We start from the raw sequence: 24,821 nt of genomic DNA on the forward strand, positions 1-24,821 counted from the left end.
GCCCGGACCCCCCAACTAGGGGACAGGGGATGCAGATGTGCCCACAGCAGAAAGCAACACAAGCTTCAATACCACGTCACACATCACTCTCCCAGGGTTAGATGCAGGGTTAGGGTTGGATGCCGTCAGAATACACTCCAAAGGAAACAGGAAGGAGAGACGGAGTGGGGTGGAAGCAGTCCTTGCAGGGGCCTTCCTCCGCTGCCTGGTCCCACAGCACAGCACGAGGGAGGAGCAGGAGGAGGAGGAGGAGGAGGGCGTAAAGTTGCGCCAACTCACCGCACTGACAACTTGGAGCGCTTTGGGTCTTTTTGATTGGTCCAGAGCAAAGATAGTGTACTCAGAGAGAAAAGCAGGCTCAGCTATCATCCCGGCCAGCAGCTGACCACCACAGGGTTGCCGGGACAACAGGCAGGAGAGGGAGACAGAGAGCAATGAGAAAAACACCATGAGTGAAACAGAGCTGGGGGGGGGGTGGAGGAGTGGGGGGGGGAGAGATCCATTCAGATAGACTGACCAGAGGCTGGGGGGAGGGCTGGAGAGAGAGAGAGAGAGAGAGAGAGAGAGAGAGAGAGAGAGAGAGAGAGAGAGAGAGAGAGAGAGAGAGAGAATTAAGGTGTGAGTATTTGTGGTAGGTGAGAGAAAAAAGAGGCAATGAGAATGTGAGCAGGTATGTGCTGATGAGAGAGTGAAAGGGGGGAGGGGGAAGAAGGAGCAGAAAAGAGAAAGAAAGAGAATGGCAAGAGAGAAGATGAGTGAAACAGCCATCAACATCAGGGCAGTGTAGAACCAGTTGGCATCTCTGTCTATGTCCTGCGATTCCCTCAGACAGTCACAACCTAGAGTTTCCCTCCCACCAGAAGGAGGGGGCAGAGAGCAGACAGAGAGGTCAAAGGGCGTGAGGCGGGAGGTGACACCAGAGATGCTGAGAAAGACCTCTCCTACTCCCTCTGCTGGGATGAGCGGGCTGTCCTGATCCTACCTCCCGAACAAGACTCATCCCAGCTCATCCCTAACCCAGTCCACAGGTGTGCTTGGAAGAGTGGGTTTGGGGAAGTGAGGATGATGGTGTTTTTTGGTGGTGCAGAGATATGAGGTCAACAAGTCTGTAGGAGCCATTTATTTGATAATTTATCATAATGCTGTCATTTGTATTTCCGTTTGGCAAGTATGTGCCTCTACAGGTGAAAAGACGTTCCTTTGGAAGAGCAGCGTGTGTGGTGGTGGTCGACTGGGAGTACAGCTTCTGAGCTGTTGCTGGTTTACCGTCTGTGCCAGGGCTCCAGACATTTAGAGAACATTTTTTGAGACAGTGCATTTTATTTTATTTTTTACAAGTACTCTACAAGTACCTACAAATTTAGAATTTTTTGTGTGTGCACAACGTCAGCACACGTTAGCAACGACGCATAGATACAACGTTCTAGTAAGACAGCGATATCAGCGAGCCCTCAGCATTAGTACCATAGCTAAAAGTTTAGGAAAGTTGAGGCTACTTTTCGATAGGTACCTATTAACCTAGCTAAAAGTCTTGGAAAGTTTAGGCTATTTTTCGCTAGGTTCCTACAAACATGTCTTAATCTGCTAGACAAGTGGGTTCCCCTTCGTTCTTTTGGTGAGCAGTCTCACAAGCCCTTCTTACACAGCGTCATGGAGCCGAGCAGCTAAATACTTATTTAGCACTAGCGTTGTTAACTACTGTATCCCTGCCTGTGTTTGCGCTGTTGCTCAGCAAGTATCGTGTCGTGGTGTGGGAGGACTGATCGACAAGCGCATCATACATTTAAGGCATTTAGCTAAGACTTGCATGTACAGTACACATAATGTCACAATAAATAATGTATTTAAAGGGGTGATTGACTGGGTTTTTGGGGTATTTCACACTGTTCCTTAAGGTCTCCGAATAGGGTATGTAACATTGGTTGGGTTGAAAATGGCCCGGGTGCTGTTCTATGCCCCCTGATAGATCCTCTGAAATGTTCCCGGGAAAAAACACTAGCTTTTCTCCTTTTATGGTATGCTCATTAATATTTAGATGAGCTGCGCGCTGATTGGTTGGTTTTCAACGAGTGAAGCTGGGGAGCAAACACGCAACACGGCCAACAGCACTCACTGAAACACCGAAGTTGGAGACTTGAAATAAAAACGTGCAAATAAATCTATTGTGTCTACACAACACTGTTTTCAACCGATTGACTTGATATCATTTGAAATGATAACGTTAGTTGTTTCCACTTCTGTTGTCGAAGCAAACTGGATTGACTTAGGTGGGTAGAACGTTACAGCTTATAGCAACCAAACTATATCGTGATTCAACTCAGCTTCAGTTAGCTAGCTCTAGACATCTTGCTGAAAAATAACCTGACAAAGATCTGGACAAACATGCATCGTGAATTGTAGATTTACATAACAACACGGGTTATATATTTGAATGAAACAGTCAGGAACATGAAACAACGTTAGCCCCATTGCCAATAAACTAGGCTAAATCATCACACATTCTACCTATGCTCTTGCGTTAGCTAAACTAGTTTACATGCCTACAGTGTAGGTGTTTTCGCTATCTAGCTGTTCTTGCATTCCTTGCAAATCAGCGTTAATAAAAAGCAGATGAGCTAGAGTCTAGCTAACATTGACTAGACGGGCATGCTGATGTTTGTCTATACCGTAGCGTAGAAGATCCCTGTGCAGTTCGACCCTCGACACATTTGCGCGAACCATTTCACCAAGGACGGTTTTGAAAACCTGGGACAATGTAGCTAAAGCAGGATTTGCTATGAAGCTGTTGCTGAAAAGAGGTGCGTTCCGACCTTACGTTCATCACAACCGCAAGCTGTAGTATGATTTTGTCGATAAGTTATTAGCAATGCTAACGTATCCTGTATCTAGCACCTGCCTTTCTCCAGTTCTTTCAAATAGATAATCTAGACAGGCGTTAGCAATAGGCCAGACTGCTATTTGTTTTCTGGCTATTTTTTCGGAAGCTTCCCTTCTAATGCCGACTACAGCTAGTCTAGCTAGAGTCATTTGCTAAGTAAAGTATGTTGATGTGTTTAGAAACGTATTTAGCATTCTACCTATGCTAGATACAGGAGACGTTAGCATTGCTAATAACTGTTACCGACAAAATCATACTGTAGCCTACTTACAGCTTGCGGTTGCGATGAGCGTACGGTCGGAACAGCATATATTTTCAGGTTCAGCTTCTTACCAAATCCTGCTTGAAATTGTCCAAGGTTGTCAAAACTGTCTTGGGTGAAATGTTCAGAGCAAATGAATAATTGAACTTCGCCGGGATCTTCTCATAGACAAACAGCAGCCATGCCTGTCGAATGCACACAGCATTTACGACCGTGGTCCATTTTCAATATCCTTGTTATACTTCAAAACATTATTCTTTGTAATTGCTTAGTAGCCTACACAGAGCAGCGCGCAGCTAAACTAGCATCGGAGATCTACGCTACCTCGGACTGGGCAAGAACACCAGAGAGTGGGCTGGTCTGGATGTAAATTTTGGGGCGTGACAAAGATACAGACCAGAGTCAAAAAAGGCGGTCCCCGGACTGACGTCAGTCCGGTGGCTTTGTTGAAAAGCTAGCGTTTTACAGCCAAATGTTTTCATTTTGAGATTTGCATAGGAAAGAGGTGTCAATGGACTTTGAGATTCACTGTATGTTCATTTTACCCACCGAACTGTCGTTATTCAACTATGACAAGGTAAAATCGGTTTTGCATTCAATCACCCCTTTAAAACTCAAGCTTGTGTGGTGCGTCGCTGTATATCATCTGTAAAAAAACGGACCCATCTGCAACCGATGCAAGCACACCGCACAATTTCCCCAGAAATGGTACCCTCTCTTTACATTAATAATTGCATTGCAGGTTGATTTAAGGTGTGCCCCTAAATGTTCTGCTTGCGCTCCTAAAATTTTCAGTCAGGGGCTACTGTGCTCCTACAAAAAAACGTTATTCTAGAGCCCTGGTCTGTGCTCTTATCATCTTCAGTTTGTCTTAAACTACTCAGGGCTTCAAATTGCAACCATTTTGATTGGTTAATATTATCTGTGACTCACTCCTCATCACTGCGCTCCTTGGTCACATGGCAGGGAGCTAACACGCTCAAAGTTTGAAGAGCTGAAAAGACAACATGAAAACTTTGGTGGGTGCTCCCAAATATTTGCTGGTGCTCCTAACTTTTTACAGTTGGGAGCACCAGTGCTACCAGGTAAAAAGTTTATTTCAAGCCCTGCTCTACTTTTACTTTGTGTTGCTTTGTCTACCTGTATGTTTATTTATTAAATGGACCTTTATTTGGGAAACGTTTTAGCAATAAGATGCCCCCGGTCACCACAAACCTAACAAATGCAGAACAAAGGGACAATACAAAGTCTATGGTTGTGTTTAGGGATGGTCTGATGCAGATATAAGGTAGGAATACTAGATCTAAAATAACCTCAGAACTTCACCAACATCCTGAAGTCATAGTCTAGCATTCTCCATGCTTTGCCAACTTCAGAATACCAGGTCCAGTATTAAGCTATTATCACCCTGGTGGTTTACGTTCCTGAAGACAAAGGTCAAACACTACATACTCAACCTGAAGACTGATCCAGGTCTAACCCTGACCGTCTAGACAAGTGTTTTGCTGATGAAGCAGCCGCATCAAAACTCTTCCTGCATGGTAACAGTCCCTGGAGGTGAGTAAAACACCTCTTCAACCACCACCAGTTTCTAAGAGATCTGAGTCTTTTCCCAGAATGTAACTGGTGTTTCCAGCCCTCCCTGGGCTGAGGGAGTCTCCAGCCCCAGGCCTGCTCCCCCCCCCGTACCTCCAGCCCCAGGCCTGCTCCCCCACCCTGTACCTCCAGCCCCAGGCCTGCTCCCCCCCCCCCCCAGTACCTCCAGCCCCAGGCTTGACCCTCTACTGGACCCCCCTGCAGTTGGCCTACAGAGCCAACAGGTCTGTGGACGATGCAGTTAACATGGCCCTCCACTTCACCCTACAGCACCTGGACTCCCCAGCATCCTATGCCAGGATCCTGTTTGTAGACTTCAGCTCTGCCTTCAATACCATCATCCCCGCCCTGCTTCAGGACAAGCTCTCCCAGCTGAACGTGCCTGATTCCACCTGCAGGTGGATCACAGACTTCCTGTCTGACAGGAAGCAGTGCGTTAAGCTGGGAACGCAAGTCTCTGACTCCCGGTCCATCAGCACCGGATCACCTCAGGGCTGCGTCCTTTCTCCTCTGCTCTTCTCCCTGTACACCAACAGTTGCACCTCCAGTCATCCGTCCGTCAAACTCCTGAAGTTTGCGGACGACACCACCCTTATTGGGCTCATCTCTGGTGGAGACGAGTCTGATTATAGGTGGGAAGCGGCCAACCTGGTGACCTGGTGCAGCCAGAACAACTTAGAGCTCAATGCTCTTAAGACAGTGGAGATGGTTGTGGACTTCAGGAGGAACACAGCCCCACTCACCCCCATCACCCTGTGTGACTCCCCAGTCAACACTGTGGAGTCCTTCCGCTTCCTGGGCACTATCCTCTCCCAGGACCTCAAGTGGGAACTGAACATCAGCTCCCTCATCAAGAAAGCACAACAGAGGATGTACTTCCTTCGGCAGCTGAAGAAGTTCAACCTGCCAAAGACAATGATGGTGCACTTCTACTCAGCCATCATTGAGTCCATCCTCACCTCCTCCATCACCGTCTGGTACGCTGCTGCCACTGCCAAGGACAAGAGCAGACTGCAGCGTATCATCCGTACTGCTGAGAAGGTGATTGGCTGCATTCTGCCTACCCTCGAGGACCTGCACACCTCGAGGACCCTGAGGCGAGCGAGAAAGATTGTGGCCGACTCCTCCCACCCTGGACACTCCCTGTTTCAGTCACTCCCCTCCGGCAGAAGGCTGCGGTCTATCAGGACCAATACCTCACGCCACAAAAACAGTTTCTTCCCTTCCGCTGTTGGCCTCTTCAACAAGGCCAAGGGACCACACTGACTCAAATGACTTATTGCTTAAAACACACTGCTTTTGCACTGCACCACAACATGGTATCTTGTACATTTGTATTTTTTTGTAATATTTGTATTTTTATATTGTAATTTACGGCAACTTATATTTATCCCACTTAGTACTGCTAGTTTATGTACCCTTAGTATAGTTAGTCCACATATTTAAATTTTAGGTATATGTTTATTGTATGCACCTTCCTGCCAAAGCAAATTCCTTGTCTGTGCAAACTTTCATGGCGAATAAATCCCTTTCTGATTCTGATTCTTCTTCTTCTGATTCATAGGTCACTGATCATAACAACGAAATAGCCCCGAACATTGCGAGCAGCCAAAACATGAAGAATACATTGTGAAAACCAAATAAGTGCCAAAGGGAAGAACCATAAGAGCATGCAGTTAAACAAGTTACAATTAAACAACATGAAACTCAAAAGTGCAAGTGTACCTGTAGAAAAACAATTAACAGTAAAAAAAAAAATCTGTTACAACCAACCAACCAGAGCAACAAGTATCTCAATAAGAGTCATTGTGATCCTGGAGGAAACTAACATCAGGTCCAGCCAAGCATTCCTAAGTGCCGTTGTACTCCCGGAACAAGTGCGTCTTGTGCCTTTTCTTGAAGGTGGGGAGACAGTCAGTGTCCCTGATGGAGGTGGGGATTCCACCATTGGGGGGCCAGACAGGAGAAGAGCTTGTGTTGGGACCGGGCGCTCTTGAGCAGTGGGACCACCAGACGGTTGTCAGAAGAAAATCTTTCCCTTACGTCGTCATAAGGGGAAAGGTTACCTCCCCTTTCTCTGCTTTGCCCGCACAGAAAATTTGGCCCACCAATGAGAAAATGAGCTACGACTGCAAGCGCGATATTGTTTTTTCCTTGAGAGACATCATTGCTTGCAATGGCAGTTAGCCCCACCTCTCTCCTCCTCATAGCATTTAAAGCTATAGACACAGAAATGGCACGTCCTGAGGAAAGCTCATTGTGGGACTGCTCGTAGTAGCTGTAATTCTGCACCAAGGCTGAATTTCTGGAATGAGACTTCAGATAGAGTATTAGGGGACCACTAAGGCCTATATAAAAGCATCCGAAAACAGCATGCCCTGGGACCTTTAATTACTTGCCATCTTTTAAACCATATGCCTTTCTTTAACATTTGATTGGGATAGATTTACTGCAATAGAAAATACAGTAGGCCTACATTATGAAGTGCAAAATTAATTTATTGTAGATTTCAACATATGGTTGGGGCACAGATGGGCAGACTCCTGAACTCTTAATGAAATGCAGTCGGGAGTGCTGCTGCGTTACGGGATATGTAGGCCTACCTGTCTCTACACTTCACGTGCTTCATATTGTCATTGTGAAGCTTCAATGTTTCGTGTTTGAATTGTTTTGACGCTGTTACAAATTTGGACAGTCCTGCAATTGAAGTCCCACAGAATGTACAGTACACACAGTGCATTGCTCCGTCTTGGTACCTTAACCATTGCCGCCGCCGTCAGTATTGCCAGTATTGCCATGGCAATACTACTTTTGAAACAAGTATTGCCTCATTTGCCTAGCAATACTACTTTTTTTCGCAGACCTTATGAGATGTATTTAATTTAGAAGACTTAAGTAAACTGTAATGCCAAACACAGCTGCGGTCCATCAGGACCAATACCTCACGCCACAAAAACAGTGGCGAATAGATCCAAGATGGCGCCGATGATGGCTGCCTCGGTCGTTAGGTGCGCTCTTTTTTGTCTTGTTTTGTCTGTTAATTCAGTGTTCTGCCAAGATTTCCGGGGTTCTCTAACTAGAGAAGTACTTCTAAACATCAGGACTACAACTCCTGTGGATTTATTTCCCACTTTTCTGCTTCCAGCGGCGGAATTAGTGGGAATTATAGTCAAAGCCACCCTCGGCTTTGTCCTAGCAGCGAAGCGCCGTAGGAGAGGCAAACGAGCCGGTGCTCTGGTGCGACTCCGTCGGCGTGGGGCACGCACAGCGTTACCGGGGATATTTCTCTCCAACGTGCGTTCACTGAGCAACAAACTGGATGAACTTCAGCTACTGGTGTGGAAAAACAGAGACTTTCATTCATCTTCCGTTTTGTGCTTTACGGAGACATGGCTGAGTGAACTGATCCCAGACTCTGCGCTACAGCTAGCAGGTTTCAAACTGCTGAGAGCGGATCGTAACCCTGTGCTCTCTGGCAAAACGAAAGGCGGTGGTATTTGTTTTTACATTAACAGTGGCTGGTGTGAAGATGTGACAGTGATTCTGCAGCACTGTTCTCCTGATCTGGAATCATTTTTTATTAACTGTAGATCTTTTTACTCGCCACGAGAGTTTGCATCATTCATTCTGGTTGGCGTCTACATGCCTCCGCAGGCTAGCGTTAACGAGGCTCAACGTGTGCTCGCCAGCCAGATACTGAGTGTGGAGCATGAAAATCCGGATTCCTTGGTTATTGTGCTAGGCGACTTTAACAAAGGCAATCTCACTCAAGAACTCCCAAAATATAGACAATTCATCAAATGCCCTACCAGAGAAGGAAACACCCTGGATCACTGCTACTCTACAATCAGCAAAGCATACCATGCGGTCCCCCGAGCAGCACTGGGTCACTCTGACCACGCCATGGTCCACCTGATTCCTGCATACAGGCAGAAGCTAAAGCGCTGTAAGCCTGCTGTGAGGACATCAAAACAGTGGACCAGTGAAGCTATGGAGGATCTGCGGGCGTGCTTGGACTGCACTGACTGGGACATGTTCACGACTGCTACCAATAGTCTGGATGAGCTCACAGAGGCTGTGACATCATACATCAGCTTCTGTGAGGACTGCTGTATACCAACACGCACCAGGGTAAGCTACAACAACGACAAACCCTGGTTTACAGCTAAACTCAGAAGGTTGAGGTCAGAGAAAGAGGCCGCGTTTAGGAGTGGGGACAAAGACAGTTTCAAGGAGTCAAAGAACAGGTTTAGCAAGGCGGTGAGGGAGGCTAAACGACTGTACTCAGAGAGGCTAAAACACCAATTCTCTGCAAACGACTCTGCTTCTGTCTGGAGAGGGCTCAGGCAAATTACCAACTACAAGCCCAGAGCCCCCCACTCCACTAACGACTCCCGCCTGGCCAACGACCTGAATGAGTTCTACTGCAGATTTGAAAGACAATTGGACAGTCTTGAACTACCCCTTCCCACCCAGGAGGCCTCCCACCTCCCCCCCTCTACAGTGACGACTCTCTCCATTCAGGAGGGTGAAGTTAACAGACTTTTCAAGAGGCAGAACCCCCGCAAAGCAGCTGGGCCGGACTCTGTCTCTCCAGCCACCCTCAAGCACTGCGCTGACCAGCTGTCTCCGGTGTTTACCCACATCTTTAACACCTCCCTTGAGACATGCCATGTGCCAGCCTGTCTCAAGTCCTCCACCATCATCCCTGTGCCCAAAAAGCCAAGGCCAACAGGACATAATGACTACAGACCCGTCGCCCTGACCTCTGTGGTAATGAAGTCTTTCGAGCGCCTGGTGCTGGCACACCTTAAATCCATCACTGACCCTCTACTGGACCCCCTGCAGTTTGCCTACAGAGCCAACAGGTCTGTGGACGATGCAGTTAACATGGCCCTCCACTTCACCCTACAGCACCTGGACTCCCCAGCATCCTATGCCAGGATCCTGTTTGTGGACTTCAGCTCTGCCTTCAACACCATCATCCCCGCCCTGCTTCAGGACAAGCTCTCCCAGCTGAACGTGCCTGATTCCACCTGCAGGTGGATCACAGACTTCCTGTCTGACAGGAAGCAGTGCGTTAAGCTGGGAACACAAGTCTCTGACTCCCGGTCCATCAGCACCGGATCACCTCAGGGCTGCGTCCTTTCTCCTCTGCTCTTCTCCCTGTACACCAACAGTTGCACCTCCAGTCATCCGTCCGTCAAACTCCTGAAGTTTGCGGACGACACCACCCTTATTGGGCTCATCTCTGGTGGAGACGAGTCTGATTATAGGTGGGAAGCGGCCAACCTGGTGACCTGGTGCAGCCAGAACAACTTAGAGCTCAATGCTCTTAAGACAGTGGAGATGGTTGTGGACTTCAGGAGGAACACAGCCCCACTCACCCCCATCACCCTGTGTGACTCCCCAGTCAACACTGTGGAGTCCTTCCGCTTCCTGGGCACTATCCTCTCCCAGGACCTCAAGTGGGAACTGAACATCAGCTCCCTCATCAAGAAAGCACAACAGAGGATGTACTTCCTTCGGCAGCTGAAGAAGTTCAACCTGCCAAAGACAATGATGGTGCACTTCTACTCAGCCATCATTGAGTCCATCCTCACCTCCTCCATCACCGTCTGGTACGCTGCTGCCACTGCCAAGGACAAGAGCAGACTGCAGCGTATCATCCGTACTGCTGAGAAGGTGATTGGCTGCAATCTGCCTACCCTCGAGGACCTGCACACCTCGAGGACCCTGAGGCGAGCGAGGAAGATTGTGGCCGACTCCTCCCACCCTGGACACTCCCTGTTTCAGTCACTCCCCTCCGGCAGAAGGCTGCGGTCCATCAGGACCAATACCTCACGCCACAAAAACAGTTTCTTCCCTTCCGCTGTTGGCCTCTTCAACAAGGCCAAGGGACCACACTGACTCAAATGACTTATTGCTTAAAACACACTGCTTTTGCACTGCACCACAACATGGTATCTTGTACATTTGTATTTTTTGTAATATTTGTATTTTTGTATTTTTATATTGTAATTTACGGCAACTTATATTTATCCCACTTAGTACTGCTAGTTTATGTACCCTTAGTATAGTTAGTCCACATATTTAAATTTTAGGTATATGTTTATTGTATGCACCTTCCTGCCAAAGCAAATTCCTTGTCTGTGCAAACTTTCATGGCGAATAAATCCCTTTCTGATTCTGATTCTGATTCTGATTCTGATGAGGAATCTGAAACGATACAAAAACATTAGATTTTTCAATAGGCTACACGTTGCACCTTGCGCTGGCGAAAAAGTTTGGCAATACTACTTATACTCTGGTGATGGCACCTATGACCACTGGTATTCTTCGAGCCACTGGTGTTGAAATTCATATGTCCGTAGCATTCTCACTCACATGCTCCGTACATGGCAAATTGTCCGCTTCATTTTAACATGTCAGATTGAGTAGCCTATGCGATTGCTGCACGCGTCTTGATGAGGTTGATTTTGCTCAGAGCAGGTTTTAAAACATTCTTAAAAATACACATTACTGTTTTAACAAATGCTCACAATAAATCATAGCATATTGCCTAAAACCTAAGGTAAGCACAAAAATAATCAGTGATACATTTGCGACCCATAAAAAATTACGGTCGCAATGGCATTTCAAAAGGTCGCAAATGCGACCATTTCAGTCGCAGTGTAGTGCCCTGATTTGGATAAAAGAGGTCCATTATTATGTGTGAGGATTATCCATATTATGCTGCAGGAATTTGATCCAAAAGGGGCATGTTTAAGGCGCAAACAGCTGCAAGGCAAGCACATCAGTTAGCTTAGCGACAGTAGCTACAGGGACAACCATTCCTTACCTCTCTGTCACTAGGCAACACAGGTCCGTCGCGCGGCAGAGAGGGCGTGTGGCTGCCACGTCTGTCGCCACCAGGACCCACCTAGAATTTCAAGGTTTCAACATTGAGCCGTCACTATTGGGTAGCTAACTAGCTACTTCAGCTCAATGCATGGATACGACCTAAACTACTAAACATCCATTCTTCAATACAGACAGGGCCCCTCAATCAATATAAATACAATAAACTAAACTCGATAGCAACTCGGGCTGCACAATTAATCGAATTTGAATCACAATCACGATTTTAGCTTCCCACGATAAAATTCGCGTGATCGAGCGATATTTAAAATGAGTCATTCCATTCATAGAACACTCAGTTTCAAGGTTTTGAGTTATAAACGACTCTGTAAAGTCTGACATTCCTGCTTCTCGTGGTTTGCTGCGTTGAATGTCAGTCATGGCCTATCAAGCGCTGTTTGCTTACTTTATCGCTGACGAACTGCATGGTCGTGAATTTCATTGGTTTCGCATTAGAACTTGCACGAACCAGTGCACTGAAATTTGTCATTTGATGTATTGGGCTATGTTAAACTCTGTCTCCAATCTGCAGGCTGCAGCCGGCTGTGGCGCTGCATGAAGTCGAACACACCTACCGTCTGATCACGTTCCTCCATGAGCCAATCAGAGTTGTTCCCTGCACCGCGCAACTTAGTTTTCTAGATGTAGACTGTCACAGAGGACAGAGTAACGTGAGGAAAATTCCAAAACAGATAGCAGTCGGTCATGTAAGGGATAATGCCCGACGAGGTGTCCAATATCACCTGATAATGGACGATGCGGAGGTGTGCGCGTCGGATGGTTCTGACGGTCCCGCGGAGTCCATTATCAGGTGATATTGTACACCTCGAAAGGCATTATCCCGCTTATACCATGGTCACTTGCCAACGATTTTTATTACAAACATTAATTTATGTTTTCATGCGTTTTGCAAAAGAAAATGTAACGTTTTTTAACGTTAGCCAACTCTGATATTTCTAGCCGCTCAACTCATAGAACCAACACCGGCTTTCCTTTGGATGAGCTATTAGCCCGAAAGATAACGTTATGCTAGCAAGATTAAAAGGCAATAACATTGTATACGGTTGACAAACAGTAAATATAATTTTACAGTATGTTTGACAAGAAGATTTGCTAGCTAACCAGCCATGTCACTGTCCCAAAATCAATATCAAGATTTTCACGAACAAAGTATCGGCCATAAACTAGTACCAGGCTACACTACGGCCGCAGCCTGTGGAGCGAGTTGAATCGAAAATGGATGTGAGATGACCGCATCAAAGTTGACATATTCTCCAAACAGTAATTATAATTTTACAGTATGTTTAACAACAATACTAGCCAGCTATCGAGCCATGTCATTGTCCCCAAATAAAATCAAGATTTTTAAGAAGAAAATAATCGGCCATGTGTAGAGTTGCAGCTACTGTCGTGTTGGCCGCAGCCTGTCTGAAGTAGATTGACTAGCGAGGTGAAGATTAGCGAATGGGATGTGAGATGAGCGGTTACGTGACACTGACACAGTACATTCAGAAAAGTAAAAATCTTCAAATAGGTTCAAATAAATATTGAAGTCACTCATTGTTGTAAATACAAGGTAGCTTGTTAAAGTCTTTCAAAATTGTAAATGGAGGCTTTGACTGCATCCCTGTTGTTATGGTTACTTATTTCAGACACTTTGTACAGGCTCATATACTATGTAGCCAGCCCAATAATTCAGAACGGTGAAAAGACAGTTTTGATGCAATTACGTAGGTGTCCGTATATCAACTTTTAATGTAAACCCCTGCAGCCAATCAGAATTGAGTATTCACCCAGACCATGGTATAAAAGGCTATAAACTATCTTAACAAAGAAAACAAAAAAAATGTCTAACGTAGCTTTTTGAAATCCGACAAAGAGCAGAGCAATGTTCGGTGCAAATTGTGTAGTAAACAAACAGGTGGCTACCAAGTCTGGTAATACGACAAACTGCAAATGTGGACTTCTCGACAAGTCTACAAACGCCTTTGTAAGCAGAGATTTGTTAAAACGTTCTAACAAATCGAGGTGACAAAGCGTTTGCAGACCTGTCAAAGTCCATATTTGGTTTCTTATATACTACAACAATACGTGGGAAAATCCCAAATCAAACACAACGAATCTGGAGCAGACGCCATGTTGTCAACATCTCCAAGGCAACCGCTAGCTAAGACACTTGCTTCTTAGAACATCTCTGGACCAATAAGAACAGCGTATTGGTCCAATTATACTACTAGCGTGAAACCTTTTTTACCATCTGAAGCAAAAACACTCGTTGGAACATGCAGACAGTGTGAGTTTGCGCCAAGGTATTGACAAAAAGCAAGGTTTTAAAAAGCTTAAGTTACTTGACCCCAGGTACGTGCTCCCTGGCCGCAAATATTTCTCTCACACCGCGCTGCCTAAACCTTATGCCGAGTGTAGGGTAAAAGTTGAAGAAGAGATTTATTTTGCTGCTACTACGGAACTTTGGTCTATTGTCTTAATTATCGTTATCAATGGAAATATAAATATCTATGGCCTATTGATAATTTTTTACCCATATCGCCCAGCCCTAGTTGGCGCCACGAAGCAGTACAACGAACCTCTTCAACCACTTAAAAAAACACCATGAAGTTCAATACCATGAATGTATGAGGGCCAAGAAATGCGTTTCAAAGACTAATCATCCAACAACATTAACTCAGGCATCCATCGAAGCGAGCCTCTTTAGCGCATCACCATACCCATCCACCTCTCAAAGACACAGTGAAATAACGAAATAACGTCGCATTTCATTTGGCCAAAGATGTGCCAAATAAACACGGTGACAAAGGAAGGCTTCAAATTCTTGGATAAACAATACATGATCCCCTTGCTAATGTGGTGAAGGCAGCTTCTCTAAATAAATAAGCCGCGGCATGTACTCCGATTTTACAGTTTTCTTATGAAGTGCGGCCTGTACTCCAGTGCGGCTTATACTGTAATTTACAAACATAAAGTGCTCATTCTGGGGGGGTGCGGCTTGTACACGATGTGGCTTATTTACTGTAAAATACGGTACTTATTGTGCTTAAGTGTGTGAATATGTTACTGATAATAACAATAGTAGCCTAATATAACAACTGTTATTTCTGCTAGTGTTGAGAAACCAAAAACAAACAGTTTTACTCATGTTGTCTGGCATAACATTTAGTCATTTAGCAGACGCTCTTATCCAGAACGACTTACAGTGAATACAGGGACATTCCCCCGAGGCAAGCAGGGTGAAGTGCCTTGCCCAAGGACACGACGTCAGTTTGCATGACCGGGAATCGAACTGGCAACCTTCGGATTACGAGCCCGATTCCCTCACCGCTCAGCCACCTGACTCCCGCATAAGATTTAACTAACTTAAATCTTGAATAATATGATTTGGGTTGTTTATCAAATCTGTGGTAAAATTGTACATTTTATTTCATGTTCTTTCTTAGAGTATGCAATGAGAGATCCTCGGATTGACCAAGCAGTGGGTCCAGTGTTTCCCCTACCATTATATAAGGGGGGCACCCCGCCCCCCCAATGCCCCCCCCCGCCCCCCCTGGAAGGTCAAGTTAATTTTGTAAAAACAATAATTTAAAAAATTGTAAATATTTTTATTATTATTTTTATATAGCGCCAGATCACAAAATAAATCATTTAAGGTTACCTTACCTTTCTGTAAAACAGGTCTATAGCTTGCTCTGTTATTAAACAAACTAAATGGCCTTATGTTATTTATCTCATTTACACAAAGGAAAGGCATTTCTGTCTCTACATGGTCAGTCCCACGCCCCCCCCCCCCAAAGCTGTAAACCTAGGGGAAACACTGGGGTCTCTGCAAAAAGCTGGTATCTCTAACAGCTGGCAACGTAAAAAGCAGCTAACACTGAAGGCCGAGTGTCCCACAAGGTGGGGATCAAGGCAGGCAATGACTGCACGAGTCCTGGAGCAGCAGAGGGATATTTCTCATGTCTTGTCCGATGACAGAAAAGCCTGACACCTCATCCCCACCTGGCAGGACACAGACATCCCTCAGCCCTCTATCGGAATTTACTGATGCGTTTTCCAGTGAGAAGTATGTCAGCGTTTCCTTTGTGAAGCCAGTCCTCCATCTTGAAAGTGAACGATGATGAGACAGACCTAACCTGCACCATCAAGACCAAAATCCTGAGCTATCTGGATGAAAAATACAATGAGCCTCTGTGTTAAAATAATTTCTTTATCAAGTAATGCACAGAGTCGTCGGATTCAAAGAAAGTACAATGGTTTAATGCTTGCCGGCAAGGAGATAAATCTGATCGCAATACAAAGTTTTCTGGTTCTCAAGTCTTCATGTATGACCATTTAACCCTTTTGTTATCTTCGGGTCATTCTGACCCATCAGTCATTGTGACCTACCTTCGTATTGCGACAACTTCCGCATACAAAAACAAAGTAAAGCATTTTCTTTTAACCTTTGGTCTGTTTCAGAAAAAAACGACCAATCATTATGGTCGGACCGGCACTCATGATTGGACGGCATTCAAAATGAATGCAATGATTGGACAGGTTACTTGTTTGTCTGCCACCTGACAATAGTCAGGCAGCACGTTCATGTGTTTTGGAGGAGTGGCTTTTAAGGGAAGGGGAGGGATATTTTGATGTGAATCCTTTCGAATGCGAGTTAAATTGCTAGTTTCGAAAAATGACCTACCATGACTTTAACCGCAATGTTTAAATCACCATCACCGACTCACAGTCCAAGGTAATTGGCTAGTAATGCACCTGCTGGTGTGTCAGTAAAACGTGCAGCCAGTTATAACTGACAAACACAGTAGCTAGCCACTGCCCGATTGGGGAAAGGATAATAGATTCCTCAACAACAATCTGGCTTGTTTAGCAAGCTATGTAGATTGTTTACATAGCCAGAGCAAGGTCACCATTGAATCAGTCTGACATGCCAAATAACTCGAACCAAACAGTTTGTCTGTCTTTCGTCATATCATCACCAAAAGTTACCTTACATCGTAGCTGAACTGACAGCCGACTAGCCAACAGACAGCTAGCTACTAGCAACACTGCTATCAACAACATAATGTGCCGACCAACCTGGGCCTGTGGTGACTGCGCATTCCGCTGTGGAGACTGCTCCTCGTTAATCTTCTGCTTGAGTTTCTTAAACATGTTCCCACGCTGGTTCAGATCCTTTCTAGATAAACAGTTTTGTGTTTTTTAAACAATGTTTGCATCAAGTTCGTAGTGTTTCACTTCCTATTTCGACTCTCATCGCTCTGCAGGTGTATGAACCATTGCGCATGTGCAGCCGACGTGGAGGAAAACCAGCAACGACTACGTAAGCAAGTACGGCAAGCGCAAAAAGACAAAGGACCTCTCCATCTTACGGCAGGGCATCAGCATAGAAGGCAATAAGCGCAGTTCAAGTCTTAGAAATCTCATGATAACATGACATAAAATACGTCTTAACATGTACATGTTGGTGGTGTTAACTGGTATTTATTGGACGCGTTAACCTAACAAAAATTGAAATGTTAACACGTCAGGTAGATTATCTGCACGTGAAGACGTATTACGGCCAACAGAATCAGAATGGGATTTATTCGCCATGAAAGTTTGCACAGACAAGGAATTTGCTTTGGCAGGAAGGTGCATACAATAAACATATAGGGACCTAAAATTTAAATATGTGGGCTATCTATACTAAGGGTACATAAACTAGTAGTACTAAGTGGGATTAGAATTAAATAAAATATACAATCACAACAGATCGTTCCAGATTGATCCAAGGTGGCGCCGATGATGGCTGCCTCGGTCGTTAGGTGCGCTCTTTTTTGTCTCGTTTTGTCTGTTAATTCAGTGTTCTGCCAAGATTTTCGGGGTTCTCTAACTAGAGAAGTACTTCTAAACATCAGGACTACAACTCCTGTGGATTTATTTCCCACTTTTCTGCTTCCAGCGGCAGAATTAGTGGGAATTATAGTCAAAGCCACCCTCGGCTTTGTCCTAGCAGCGAAGCGTCGTAGGAGAGGCAAACGAGCCGGTGCTCTGGTGCGACTCCGTCGGCGTGGGGCACGCACAGCGTTACCGGGGATATTTCTCTCCAACGTGCGTTCACTGAGCAACAAACTGGATGAACTTCAGCTACTGGTGTGGAAAAACAGAGACTTTCATTCATCTTCCGTTTTGTGCTTTACGGAGTCATGGCTGAGTGAACTGATCCCAGACTCTGCGCTACAGCTAGCAGGTTTCAAACTGCTGAGAGCGGATCGTGACCCTGTGCTCTCTTGCAAAACGAAAGGCGGTGGTATTTGTTTTTACATTAACAGTGGCTGGTGTGAAGATGTGTCAGTGATTCTGCAGCACTGTTCTCCTGATATGGAATCATTTTTTATTAACTAGATCTTTTTACTCGCCGAGAGTTTGCATCATTCATTCTGGTTGGCGTCTACATGCCTCCGCAGGCTAGCGTCAACGAGGCTCAACGTGTGCTCGCCAGCCAGATACTGAGTGTGGAGCATGAAAATCCGGATTCCTTGGTTATTGTGCTAGGCGACTTTAACAAAGGCAATCTCACTCAAGAACGCCCAAAATATAGACAATTCATCAAATGCCCTACCAGAGAAGGAAACACCTTGGATCACTGCTACTCTACAATCAGCAAAGCATATCTTGTACATTTGTATTTTTTGTAATATTTGTATTTTTATATTGTAATTTACGGCAACTTATATTATAATCCCACTTAGTACTGCTAGTTTATGTACCCTTAGTATAGATAGTCCACATATTTAAATTTTAGGTATATGTTTATTGTATGCACCTTCCTGCCAAAGCAAATTCCTTGTCTGTGCAAACTTTCATGGCGAATAAATCCCATTCTGATTCTGATTATTGTGCAAAAGGGTCATACAAGTAAAGTCTGAGGCACATATGCACCTCTTATTAAGTAGACCCTTTAAACATGGCGCCCCACTGATTTATTTCATTATTAGTTTTACATAATGAACAGATTAAACATTTATAATGGCATCTTAGAGAGGGGTCTGTCACAGCCAATAATGTTATTACCAGTAGCGGTTTGTTAATAAAGGGCGCTAGGGCGCCGCCACGATCAAAATTCCAGAAATATACTAGTATACTTAAACACAACAATAATATAAAAATAAAATAGTTTATTCATACGATGTGCTGGCTGGTATTAATCGCCTCAGCATTTAATAAAAAATTGGTTTTAATCAGTAATGTAAATACAAGATGTTTCAAGCAGTTCATGGGCGAGGGGCGCCGGACAAATAAATGTCTATGAAAGTCCTTAAAGATCCTGTAAAGCAAATTCCATGATTTGCTTCTCAGTACATTATATGCGTGTGGAATGAGTTCCTGAAAACATGTGCAAAGCGCGAAAACTTTGTCGCACTGAAATGTGGAGTTAGACTGTTGAACAGTTTCTCTTCCGTTTTCAGCTCAGGTTTTGTATAAGCGGAGCCAAAACCCGACGATCTACGTCACAGCGACCGATCTACGTCAGATCACAGACAGTTGCATTCTGTTACTCAGCTGGTACAATGCAAAGACAAAGTAATTAACACAATAAACACTCAGAGACTGCAGGTAGGTCTGGGGCCTGTTGCACAAAACTAGGATAAGGGATTAAGCCAGGATATCTTGGTGATCCTGGCTCAATTGATCCGTAATCCGGTTGCACTAAAGATGGATAGGGGGCAGGAGGATATGTTATGGTATAAATTACCATGGAGATTTATTCTGTGGAGCTAGCCTGCTCCAGACCAGGCTAAATTCCAGGATCTATTTAATCTCATCCCTAATGTCAGTCAGCAGTCACCACAAATGGAAACCAATAGTTATTTCACTGCTCACTATACATTGTTATCACATATAACTAGACCCACTGTCATTATTTAAACGTTTGTGATCATTAATTTCAATGATTTTGGATAAAAAATGATTTTTAGATGATGTTGCTATCATTAGATAATTTACAGTTTCCCATAGACTATAAGGCTATATATAAAATGATAGAATATTAGGGCCACAGAGGGGAAAAAAACACAAGTCATAATATTGTAACCAGTTGTTTTAAAGGAGGACAGTTGTTAAAATGACAGATGTGGGGCATTTCGTGAAATTGTACTTCAGTATGGTTTCATAAACAAAGACATGCTGATGTGCCAGAATATTAAGTATCACATTGTCATAAGTATCAAAACTGTAAAAACAATATGTAGCTTTTCTGCAGAAAGAACCAGCCTCATAAATTTATGACTTTATCCTTTTTCTTCAGTGTGGCCCTAGTACTCTGTCATATAAACAAATACACATTCCATATGAATATAAAAACACAATGTGTAACATTATGTTCCTTTATTGAATAAGGACAAAACAAAGCAGGTAAACCATCAGCTCCTTTCGAAACTGAAGTCACAGTGACTCTACAAGATGGAAAGCACAGAATCCAAGCATATTATACAAAATGATACATACACATTCAAAGGTCTGTATATAACACACCCTGCATGTCTGCACACTAAAATAAATGCAGGACAAATCCATACACATCAACTGAACAGACAAATGAATGGATGCAGTAGCCTCCCTGCAGCCTTGTATTACACACAGTATACCGCACAAACATCATAAGAGGCCAAATTCGTAAAAAAACGAACCCAAAAAAACCCAAATTCCTCTGCCACCGCAGGACATATTTAACCAAAATTGAAAGCACACATACTAACTAAAATAATTCAACACATATTGGTCCCTCAGCAGCCGACCACTGTCGTCATCAGGGAAGATTGCCGGATTGTCCCAGTCCATGGCTGGTGGCACTCTGGGGGCCCTCTCCTTCCTCAGGCAGGCCACATTGTGGAGGACAGCACAAGCCACAGTAATATCACATGCCCTAACAGGGCTGACCCTTAATTTGTGAAGGCAGTGAAAGCGTGCCTTCAGGAGGCCAAAGGTCATTTCAACTCTGGCCCTGGTCCTGGCATGGGCATGGTTGTAGGCCTGCTGTGCTTCCTGGGGGTCTGTGAAAGGTGTCAGGAGAAAAGGCTGGCAGCCATACCCCCTGTCTCCCAGCAACACACCAGAGAATTCACCTGTCAACACAAAATCTCATCATTACTACCTCATAAACACAGTGATATTCTTGACACAGCCATGATGGTTATAAATAGGGGTTGTGTGGCTTACCTTGTGATAGGCACTGATAGATTTCAGAGGCCCGAAAGATTCTGGAGTCATGGACTGAGCCAGGCCATTTTGCCACAACATTGCTGATCACACAGTCAGCATTGCAGACCATCTGAAATCATAAGATGAGGAATATTACACCAATCAATGCACATCACTGGCAATGCAGAGTGTTCGTCAATGGACAATATCAAAAAGTTATGTTCACCTGAACATTAATGCTGTGAAAGGATTTCCTATTCACAAAATCGGCCTCATGGGCACCTGAGGGGGCTTTTATCCTTATGTGTGTGCAGTCCACTGCACCAATGACATTGGGGAAACCTGTCACACAAAGTAATGAGTATCCTACTATGTGTTAACAGTTGTCCTGTAATTTGTAGATCCTCTTACCTGCAATCCTATAGAACTCCTCTTTGATGTCACAGAGTCTTCTGTGGCCAGGGAAGGAGATGAAGACATCTGCTAATGCTTTGATAGCCAGACACACACTCCTTATTGTGCGGCAAATTGTGGCCTTGTTCAGCTGTTCTGCATCCCCCACTGAGTACAGGAAGGCTCCACTAGCAAAAAAGCGCAAGGCCACACAAACCATTTGCTCCACACTCAGTGCATGGCTCCGTGCAGTGCGGTGCTTAATCCTGGGACCCAGTAGTCTGCATAGATACCTGATGCCATCTGCAGAAAACCTGTATCTTTCATATAGATGGTCATCAGGGAAGGCCAGTGGGTCCAACCGGTCCCTGAAGACCCTTTCTCGCCTGAAGGCTCTCCTCAGCACAAGTGCTTCTTCATCCACCACATCTCGCACGAATGGGCATGCCATTGTCAGAGCAGAAAGGAACACACAATTTTGGGCCTTCATATAGGCTAGTGGCCACACCTGGTGCTGGGGGGGTGGGCAAAAGAGGGCGATGCCTTATAACGATGACTTGGTTGTACTGATTGCTGGGAAAATAAAAAAAACCTTAGAAAGATGCCACCGTCCTGTGTGCTCACAATAAGAGCTCATATGTCATGGCTCACTTGACTTTACGAGAATATACCTAATTTTTATTTTCAGCTGTGTCATCTTCTTGGAGCTGGGGGAGGAAAGAAAAATAATGATTAATACATTTGTGTTACAGTTAGCATACAGTGTACATTGAAGGCATATCTCACCTCCCTCTCAAGTTTTTTTATTTCAAGGTCCAGTTTCCTAATTGTCCTCTTTTTTATTTCGGACTCCAGTGCAAGATTTTCCATCTTTTTCTTCTTGTACTGAATGTCTATGTCTGCCAGTTCTATTTGGCGCCGGAGGTGGTTGCCATACAACTTTCTGATAGCTTGTGAGCTCTGTGAACACAATACAATTAGCGCAGCTGGAATTTGGCAGGATGTGGTGTCCTTTTATTAATACGCACTATGTTGCCAGGCTGGTTTTCCCACTGTATAGCATCTGGGTCCTGTAAAAGAAATTAGATTTTTTGATTTTGATGAGGACTCCTCACCATTGTAGAGTAAATAGTACTTTCACAGTCTTAACATGATACCTCATGCCTTCTGGAATCCAGAGAGATGGTCTCCTCCTCATCATCGTCTCCATCATGTGCTGTTGCTGCTGCACTGGGGCCTTCACCCTATCACATTTAATCGGATTCATATTGAAGCTAGTAGACAAGACATGCCAGGCCTACAGTATGCCTTTGATGGAGTACTCACTGGATCAGCATCGTCTGGTGCTTGTGCTGGTGGCTCTAACAGGAACACAGTGCTGCCAGACACTGCAAGGCAATAGGTAAACCAAAGTCAGACAGTCCAAATTGATTCAATATGAATGTGGTTGTATCCCATGTAGAGATGGAAGGACATACCTTGAATGAAGCGGGTGGCATCTTGGGAGGAACCTATGCTCGTCTCTTTCCCCCCAGGGATCCCCTCTAAGACGGGCCTGCCTTTATTTAGCTCCAAGGCCATGTCCTCTGCTGGGGTAAGGTCAGCCTTTGGTGACCCACCACCCGTGCCTTGTCTGTGGGTATTCTTTTTCACTGCTAAAACAGTACAGACAATGTGTGAGCAGGCACCTTCTGGGTACAATATATGCTTGTGCTTTGTTAAATATTAGTCAGGGACCATACCATTCTGCAGAATGTTCTTGTATTTGATTTTGACCTGCTGCCATGTCCGTTTTGGCCCGTTCATGTTTAATCTACACACACACACACATATTTAATGGAGTCACACTGCAAAAAATTACTTGGTATTTTTGTCTTGTTTTCAGTAAAAATATCAAAAAATTTATCATAGCTTTATACAGTGTGATGGAGTTACTTTACACAATTTCACTCATATCTGCAGTGCATTTCAATAAAAAATTTAACCGTTTCATAATTACAGTACAACTGCATTTTTGGAGATGTGAATTAAATATTTGAATTGTAATTGTGATGTTTCAGCGGAGCGGTGAGTATGTAATTGTGCACTACTTACGCATTCAGGCGGTCTGCAATACTTTGCCACGCTTTTTCTCTTTGCTTTATCACTGTGGCGGTGTTGCCTTTCTTCTTAATTATATCTTTTACCTCCTCGTATGCCTCCATGAGGATTTGTGCTTCCGACGGGGAAAAGTACGCGGCTCTAGTTGCCATGGTAAATCAGTTAATCTGTGATCTGTGGCGGGGTCTATTTGAGTGAGCCGTGAGCGCGCACCTATCCAGGATTGGTTTCACCTGGCTTAATGAATCCGTGTCTGCTCATCCTGGCTTGGTCTTTGTGCAACCAATTAAGCCTGGACGCACATGTTTTGGCTTCATTGAGCTCAGCTGAGTCATTTATCCCGGATGTCTTAATTCTACTTTTGTGCAACAGGCCCCTGTTCTGATATCTGCAATTGATTTAGCTAGTGTTGCTGTTGTTGATAAATTCGAAGGGGCGGAGCTTCAGCTCCTTCAGGCGACACGCCCCCCCCCGTTTCAAGCAGAGAAGACTGCTGATATTAAATTTACATTCATGCATTTAGCAGACGCTTTTATCCAAAGCGAATTCCAAGAGAGAGCTTTACAAAAGAGCATAGGCCACTGATCATAACAAATGAGATAGCCCCAAACATTGTAAGCAGCCAAAACATGAAACATACATGGTGGAAAACCAAATAAGTGCCAAAGGGAAGAACCATAAGAGCATGCAGTTAAACAAGTTACAATTGAATAACAGGAAACTCCCCACAAGAGTGCAAGAGTGTACCTGTAGAAAAAACAATCAACAGTAAAATATTTCACAGCGAGTACAAGAATTTGAAACCGTTACAACCAACAAGAGCAACAAGTCTTTCAATACGAGTCATTGTGATCCTGGAGGAAACTAACATCAGGTCCAGCCAAGCATTCCTAAGTGCCGTTGTACTCCCGGAACAAGTGCGACTTGAGCCTTTTCTTGAAGGTGGGGAGACAGTCAGTGTCCCTGAAGGAGGTGGGGAGTTGATTCCACCATTGGGGGGCCATACAGGAGAAGAGCTTGTGTTGGGACCGGGCGCTATTGAGCGGTGGGACCACCAGATTCAGAACGCAGCAGCCCGCCTGATCTTCAACCTACCCAGACGCTCCCATGTTACCCCACTCTTCATCTCCCTTCACTGGCTACCCATCACGGCCCGCATCAGTTTCAAGACCCTGGTACTGACCTTCCGAGCGGTGAACGGGACTGAACCTGACTCATGGGCGTAGATTTAGGGTGGCACGCTAGTCCCCACCAATATTTTAAGACGACACAATATATGTGCAAAACTCATTTGTATTATTGTTCGTCGCCCAGAAAAGTGAAAAATAATTTTTCAAGTTATCCAATGCGCCCTTGAGCCTGCGAGACAAGATGATGTAATTTAATTGGCTGAAGTGGCAGTCAGAAACACTTCGTGAATCTTGACTTGCAGAAAGAGAGCTGTCAGTAGTCTGACACGGTAAACTACTAAATACGCCAGGAAATAATAAAGCCTCATAT

At 44.7% G+C, this 24,821-nt stretch overlaps 2 protein-coding genes across 9 annotated transcripts in view; both read right to left on the reverse strand.

The window, feature by feature from the left end:
* golga4 (golgin A4) overlaps positions 1-16,911 on the reverse strand; it is a 74,464-nt gene extending 57,553 nt beyond the window's left edge. For all 6 annotated transcript variants that reach the window (XR_010876645.1, XR_010876644.1, XM_067235956.1 and 3 more), the window contains exons 1-2: positions 16,725-16,911; positions 11,578-11,658 (exon numbers count right to left, since the gene is read on the reverse strand). Coding sequence is in view for 4 of the 6 variants with exons in the window: in XM_067235956.1 (XP_067092057.1) it covers positions 11,578-11,658; positions 16,725-16,799 (156 nt within the window). In the remaining 2 variants the exon portion in view is untranslated. The remainder of the gene's footprint in view (positions 1-11,577; positions 11,659-16,724) is intronic.
* A 3,066-nt stretch (positions 16,912-19,977) lies between these two features.
* Positions 19,978-23,690, reverse strand: LOC136942910 (putative nuclease HARBI1). 3 transcript variants are annotated; one of them, XM_067235963.1, is made up of 13 exons: positions 23,316-23,690; positions 22,964-23,034; positions 22,700-22,876; positions 22,548-22,609; positions 22,379-22,465; positions 22,250-22,291; positions 22,008-22,181; positions 21,906-21,928; positions 21,515-21,559; positions 21,240-21,409; positions 21,055-21,170; positions 20,847-20,958; positions 19,978-20,752 (listed from the first exon to the last, which is right to left on the reverse strand). In XM_067235963.1, the coding sequence occupies exons 1-13, from the start codon at positions 23,471-23,473 to the stop codon at positions 20,382-20,384; spliced, it is 1,608 nt and encodes a 535-aa protein (XP_067092064.1). In that variant the 5' UTR covers positions 23,474-23,690; the 3' UTR covers positions 19,978-20,381. The 3 variants fall into 3 exon arrangements, with proteins under 3 accessions (XP_067092064.1, XP_067092063.1, XP_067092062.1); XM_067235962.1 differs by having other exon boundaries at positions 21,055-21,146; positions 21,240-21,559; XM_067235961.1 differs by having other exon boundaries at positions 21,240-21,559.
* Between the last annotated feature and the right edge of the window lie 1,131 nt (positions 23,691-24,821).

The sequence above is a fragment of the Osmerus mordax genome, chromosome 5 (assembly GCF_038355195.1).
Source record: "Osmerus mordax isolate fOsmMor3 chromosome 5, fOsmMor3.pri, whole genome shotgun sequence".
Taxonomy (NCBI): Eukaryota; Metazoa; Chordata; class Actinopteri; order Osmeriformes; family Osmeridae; genus Osmerus; species Osmerus mordax.

Coding starts and splice junctions, on each gene's coding strand:
- LOC136942910 (XM_067235961.1), bottom strand. CDS start 23,473: ATGGCAACTAGAGCCGCGTACTTTTCCCCGTCGGAAGCACAAATCCTC. Junction 21,560..21,905: donor CAAGAAGATGACACAGCTGA/AAATAAAAATTA, acceptor GGCCTTCCCTGA/TGACCATCTATATGAAAGAT. Junction 20,959..21,054: donor TTCACAGCATTAATGTTCAG/GTGAACATAACT, acceptor TTATGATTTCAG/ATGGTCTGCAATGCTGACTG.